Source organism: Apis dorsata, unplaced genomic scaffold (genome assembly GCF_000469605.1).
Source record: "Apis dorsata unplaced genomic scaffold, Apis dorsata 1.3 scaffold_247, whole genome shotgun sequence".
Lineage (NCBI taxonomy): Eukaryota > Metazoa > Arthropoda > Insecta > Hymenoptera > Apidae > Apis > Apis dorsata.
The window spans coordinates 87,505-94,547 of NW_006263526.1; the positions used below are offsets into that span (position 1 = coordinate 87,505).

A 7,043-nucleotide genomic window follows, 5' to 3' on the forward strand; every position below is an offset into this window, starting at 1 on the left:
AAATGAAGAAAAAATGTTATCCGTAAGATGTCGAAGAATACAATAGTCGTAACCGCGAAAGAAAAGCGGACGTGGTAAAATAACGCAAAGTAAAGTAAGGTAACTCGTGGCTATAATCGAAGGTACAGTAAAATGGTGCAAGTGAGATGGAAGAAAATATAAAGAGGGGACTGACTACATGGAGTCAACGTTCCGAGCGGGTCAGCGACCAGCTCTGTCTTTTTCTCTTTCAACTTCTTCTCGTGTCCTTTTCTCATGATACTCTTCCTTCATAGCTGTTTTTCCATATTAGAAATTTTATTTTATACTTCATTTCATCAATCGAAGGAATTTTAAACGAATTATCGGAGTGTACATATGTTTGATGAATTTCTCCGATTTCGAATAGCATTATAATTTAATATAAGGAACAATTCATTGCGGAAGAAGTATTGTGATTTGTGACGGTTTGAAAGTTACATACGGCTATGTGTACGAAAGGTATGAATATAATCCTTGTCAGAGAGAAAGTTTTGTGCAACGGTGAATCCACTCCTCTTCCTTCTCTATCGTGAAAGAGCATCCAAAATGAATTGTTCATCATAAAATATAAGAAATCCAATTATTACCAAATTGAAATATTTTTAGATGAGGTAAAAAAAATCAATGATTAAAAATATATATGTCAAATATATTATTTTAAATACTTTTTTCTTATTATAGATCAATGATTATTATTCTTTCTCTTGTATTATTAATTCTATAAAATGACAAATATCATATAAAATTATTCCTAATTAAATGAGATATATATACATTAAAATTATAAACATCACATTAAATTATACAATAGTTTTCGCATAATATATTTTATTTTTATCAATTTATTTAACAAAAATTGTCCTTTTCATATAATTTTTGTATTTATAATTAATTCTAAATTATAGAAACATTAATTGCTGATATTAGCAATTAATAATTCTAGATTTATGTGGATAAAACTAAAATCGGGTTAAGATTCATAAGAAATAAATGTTTGATAGATGTTCCTAATTTAAAAAAGTTCTCTTTTATATCTTTTATTTTACTTTTTTCGCTTTTTTTTTAAAGAACGAATATTAAAATTAAATGAATAATAATTTTTTATATTATTAAGAAAATTATCAAGTTCGATTATTATATATATGACAAACTTAATCTCGATTATTAATATCTATCATAATTATATTTTATACTCTTTTTTTTTTCTATATTTTCTATATTTCTATATTTATGGTACAAAATATCAATTATTTTTATTATTTTTTATTGACTATAATTAATCATTTTTATAATAACGATTTTGATCATGTATAAATTATTTATTTTCTTTGATTCTTTCTGTTTCAAATAAAAAAAAAATTTGTTAAAAGCCTTAAAACAAATGAATGTACAAAACACTTAAAATTTGCATTTATTTTATAACAGCATAGTATAGAGAATCGATATTAGATATAGACACGAAAAGTTCAGAGTCCGATATCGTAAACCGGCTTTCCTTCCATCATCAACGCAGACTTTGCTCCTCAAGCATAGACTAGTCTCGCGCAATTCTTGTCATTTATTCAGTTTTCTATATCTGTTCGATTTGCAAAAATTTCATCTTCATTATTTATCACATATTTATTTTGTTTGACATTAATCATATTTTAAATAAATAAATTAAATTTCTCATCAAATATATATATCTTCCTCTTATGTCACGTACAAGTTCTCAAATTTTATCCGGAAATGTAAATAATTTGAAGATAATGCTTATAAATATTTATGTAAAAAAATAGCTTTAATTCATTGTAAATAACTCATTGAAATAATAATCGGGATTTGTTTACTATTCTGTAACACAAGAATTGACAAAAATCTATGTGAATATATTTATTTTGTAATCTCAATATGATTAATTTGTTCGCAAAGAAAAGCAAATAATATATATGTATGTAAATATATATAACAAAAATATGAAATTAACATTCTCGTAGTATTTATTTTTGATCTTGGTCCATCATAAACCAACCGACAATGCACTTGTCTTCCTCTGGCTGTCGTTACGCGCTGTCGAGCCCGACCAATCACAGCTAGCGGGCAACAGGTGACCGACCAATCCGGTCTCCTTGTCACGATATCGTTGTTCTTACGTAGTGCTAAGCATTTCGTTTCTACGGATATTCCTACCAAATCCAACGATGATTGCTTTCCCGTTTTCTGCTTCTCTGTCTATAAGTACTTACATAGCTCTTCTTATTCTCTCATTTCCCCACCCCTTACGGAGATCGTGCCAACCTGTTGCTTGTTAGGTTTCCTTCATTCTCCTTCGATTCAATGTAAACTATAGATATAATATTACTATTTATATATATTTATACGAATTTTATAATGGATATAGCAAATAAATAGTTTAAAATTTTTATTTTGCGAAATTTGATACGAGATTTTTAATTTTTCTATGTGAATAATCAACATGTTTGAAAATAGATATAAAGAAGATTTCTTAAATGACTTATCAGTTTTCATATCTAACGAATAAAAACATATATGGATATATATTTCGTCAAATGACTTACAATAATATTATTATTAAATAATATTATTAAATAGAGAGCAAGAAAAAAATATTAATAATTGACATATATCTTCTGTTTCCATAAATAAATAAATCTGATTTAAATCAAACTAAAAAAAGAAGATTAATTTAATTATTATGTAAATAAATGTATTGTATATGTATTGTAAATATATTGAATATTCAATTTATTTTTCAGAATATTTTTAATGTATTATATGTACTTTGCATTTATATTTGTATTTGTAAAAATCCACAATGTTTTGATAAAAGAGAGAAAGAGAATCTCGATAAATGAAGTAAGACATATATACACGCACGTTATCAAGGCCGTGATCATGTTATGGAGGGAGCACCTCGAATCGAGGGCATAGTCGACAATATACGTACCTGTGATCATTTATAGAGGCTCCTTATAACTCAGAAATGCGCCAAGTAGCCGCCATTTTTGTTTCTTTCGATCACCATCCTTATACCTCTTCGAATCTGCCAACCATATATATTCCTGATCAAAAGGGACGAACATTCTACTTCGAATGTTTACCTTCTTCGTGGAGAATTCATTCATACACACAATATCGTTTCGGATCGGTTCGATGTATCGAATATATCGTTCGATCCGCCATGAAGAAATAAACGTGGCGCTCCAGGTAGAAAATAATCGCGGCCGGGGAAAGAGGGGTGAGCGTACCGCAAGGCGAGTGGAATGTCTGCGCACCTGGCCAGTGCGTCGCTGCTTTGACCTGCCTTTCCCTTCGCCTCTTTAACCTACACTGTTCCGTTTTCGTCATGGCAACATGCAGCGACATTCGAATCTAGTATTCTGAAACCAATTTCACAAATCATTGTAAAGAGAATATCCATCAAAGAAGTTTCTCGAATTTAAACATTCAATGTCCGTTATCATCGTGTGAAGTTTCCGCGTTTTTTCAACGTGACTTGCTCGATCCTTGTCTTGTATGTTCGTTCCGTCGATGTTAACTATCCTTGTTGCACGAACATGTACTGAGTTCACCGTGCGGGAAACGAAGCGCACGGGAATGAGCAAGAGGGTCTCTCTAGCCAACGAGCGACGGGTTCGATGCGCAGTCGCCAGGTGAGGCAACGACGACGTGTGCGCGCAACGGTTGGGGTTCGCCAGTGTTGCACGAAACCTTGCCACTCGCGACGCGGCGGTTCGTTCACGGTGAAAGAACCGCAGAAACAAATTTTTATTCACGTTTATTGGGGGGCCGAATTAATCAAGTTATTATTACGCAATATCTGCGTAAACGTGGCGTGTTGCATATCGTGATATCATCCATCGGCTCGCGATCACGGTTGTCGATCCTTAACCTCAAACAATAAATAAGACAACGATGTCATCGAAAAAGGATACCAAGAATCTGTGAACGTGTTTAATTTTAGTGAAACGTGTAAAGGTTTTATCAGTTGGGAAAAGAGCATAACAAGAAGCCTGGAGTTAATTTTTCAGCCTCGTCCAGGACACGGTTACGATCCGTGTCCGTACGGTGTGCTACTTTGATAATAGGGTTCAGGTGTACATTGACCTAGAAGTGAGTAGTGTCCGAGAACGGAACGGATCGCGACGGAAACGAAAAGTAAACCCTGGCACGATGCAGACTATGGGCGCTACGAGGGGACCGACTCACCTGGTTGCCCTTTACGTGGCGACGGCCGGTCTCCAGGGTAATGCTCTCGGTTCTGATGAAGAGGAAATTACACTATTGGTTTATGTGCTTATCGACGTACTACAGAATAAGGTATGTTACATATGTAGAATAATTATTGAAAAAGAAAAAAAAAGATAGGAATGAAAAAAGAAAAATTGAATTAATTCAAGAATATAAAATATTAAATGATTTACCGATTTATGTCACTTATTTTCTGCATGTAATTTTTATGAGCAATATAAAATAATTACAATTTTTTGTATGATTTATGATATTTATGCAATATGATTCACATATGTTATATTAACTAATTGAAAAATATCTTGTTTTAAAAAAACGTTCAAATTTTTCGAGTGATCTGAAATATAATTAATACTGTTTTCTTTCGCATTTCTGTTTTCGACTCGAAGATAATTATCAATGAATAATTAATTAATTATTTCATCGAAACCGTGATACCAAAAATTATCAATGTATCATTTAATTTTCACAAAAATTTCTTTACCGCTGTCAATCTTCGTGTTTGCACTGAAACCGTGCCGCCGTGCCTCTGCATGTCTCCGGCTGCCATTGTTTCTCGAATTATCCGGTGGGGGCGGAGCGTCGCGCCCTCGAAAGGTCGTCCATTACCTCCAGCTTTGCCATCGAGATTATCTGGCGCCATGGATTCCGTTTCTTATTAATTCTCTTATATTGTGATAGTAAAACTATATTTCCTATTGAAATATAATTTTTAATCAATGTTTGATATTAATTATTTAGATTTATTGTTTTTTAATATCATATAAAACATAAATTTTTATTATCATTAATATTTTTCTCATGATTGTTTCAATTCAAAAGTACATAAGAAAAGTACATAAGTGAAAGTAGAAAACATACTAATCGTATAATTTGTAAATATAATTGAAAAAATCATTTTAAGTTATTTTCAAATTAATTATAAATGTTATAAAATAATGATCAATAAAATCACTTTCTGATTAAGATGATGATATTTTTTTTATTAATGTAGATTATAGACAAGAATATTGATTAGAATTCACAATTATGTTAAATATTATCATTAATATTCAACGTTTTTTGCATTAAACTTGATCGATTGAAATTGGATTTTTATCATATCAAGTTTTCATTAATATTCAAAGTTAAGTAATATTCGGTTCATTTTCATTTTAATCGCATTCTTTCGTAAAATATTGAGAAATTTTTATAAACCGATCATTATATAAAGTAAATGAAATAATTTTTCTAAGAAACATTTGAAGGAAAGTAAATTTTGTTTTATATAGTTTACATTATGCGTCTAGTGAATTATATTTACTTCGATGAACTTTCGAGTTTCGATTTGATTGTGACAAAATTTATAAAATAAAATTTTCTCAGCAATGAATTTGAGGAATAAGGCTGCAACAGGTGCATTTAGTATTCTTTATTCTTTGTTGTGAATTGCCTTGCACGAATGCACCCGAGTTCCAGCTGGACGATCGTTTCCTTTTTCCCTCAAGTTACATACCTGACTATCTCCAATCGAAAGCATCGAGGACAATGGCCCTTTCGTTTTACTAAGTTTTCATGCAAATCCAACAATTGATATATCTACCTAGAAGTAAATATAGTATCTACGTATATACACACATTTATAAATATTATTATTGTTATTATAACTATCCGATATTACCTATACCGATATTATCTATCAATAAATCGTTGTACGATCCAAATTGTTCGATATTTAAAATTTTTTATCTTTAGTATCATTTAGGTATCCAATGTATTTTTAATATACATCCCTAAATAAAATATTAATATTAATGGTATTGTCGATTAATTATCAGTTCTGCGCATTCAATAATGTTATCAAAATGCGATACTACTAGTCGTTAAATATATATTAGCGCGTTTTATATATACATTAAAAAAAATTTTTTATTTTATAAATTGGAAAGCGGTTTTGTAATTTATAACAGCGAAAAAGATTTAGCAAAATTTTGTATATTTTAAAATTTGAATTATAGGAATTAAAATTAATTAATATTTAATATAAATAAAAGGTAATCAATTTAATCAAAATGTTTATATCTATATTATCTTAAATAATTTGATTTCTTGTAAATATAAATTAAATATCAGAGAAGTATCGAAAAATTTGTATACAATAGGAAAATCGAAAGTTTCTAGTTTCTAGTAATATAGGATTATGAAAATTTTTGCTCTGATAAAAATAATAGAGATTGCAAAGTATGAGATATACAGCCTTTTAGAGATTCAAATCTATTCAAAAGTAGATTGAATATCTTGATAAATATTACATATGTAAGTAAGTACATCTCTCTGTATCTTTGAATTTTTTATCGTTAGTAAACGCCAGATTGCCTCTCGCTTTCCTTTCATATATTATAAGTGCAATAACTTCTCTATTCTCTCCTTGATTTATTTCGCCAAGATCCATGAAATATCTCTCACCGTGTGAAAAGAAAGGACATTGATTTAAATCAGGAAAGAAAGATTGTACTCGCTAAGGTTGAAACACAAAAACACAAGCATTGTATGGTTTTACTTGAGCAAACAAAAATCTCGAAGTATAATTCCTGTAATTCTAAGGAATTGATCCTTTTATGTTGTCTATTTAAAAAAAGTTTTTAAAAGCAAAATATACATAATCATATTTTTATCATAATTTTACATATCACAAAATTATTCATAGTATGAAATGAATTTTATTAATAAAACTTAATATAGTTATTTCTATTTTTTTTTTTTTTTTTAATTAAAACGGCAATTAAAATGTT

The 7,043-nt window shown here is 29.7% G+C and overlaps 1 protein-coding gene and 1 long non-coding RNA gene across 4 annotated transcripts in view; one reads left to right on the forward strand and one right to left on the reverse strand.

The window, feature by feature from the left end:
• Positions 1–1,946: 1,946 nt before the first annotated feature.
• LOC102675869 lies at positions 1,947–4,898 on the reverse strand. Of its 3 annotated transcripts, none has more exons than XR_421813.2 (3): positions 4,757–4,898; positions 2,969–3,401; positions 1,947–2,344 (listed from the first exon to the last, which is right to left on the reverse strand). It is a non-coding gene; the product is annotated as an uncharacterized LOC102675869 (long non-coding RNA). The 3 variants fall into 3 exon arrangements; XR_004150531.1 differs by lacking the exon at positions 4,757–4,898 and having other exon boundaries at positions 1,947–2,327; positions 2,969–3,064; positions 3,123–3,557; XR_004150530.1 differs by lacking the exon at positions 4,757–4,898 and having other exon boundaries at positions 2,969–3,064; positions 3,123–3,557.
• Positions 3,854–7,043, forward strand: part of LOC116184846 (RNA-binding protein fusilli-like) — a 16,399-nt gene continuing 13,209 nt past the window's right edge. The window contains exon 1 of the mRNA XM_031510594.1: positions 3,854–4,341. Within this exon, the coding sequence (XP_031366454.1) occupies positions 4,195–4,341 (147 nt within the window). The 5' untranslated portion in view covers positions 3,854–4,194. The remainder of the gene's footprint in view (positions 4,342–7,043) is intronic.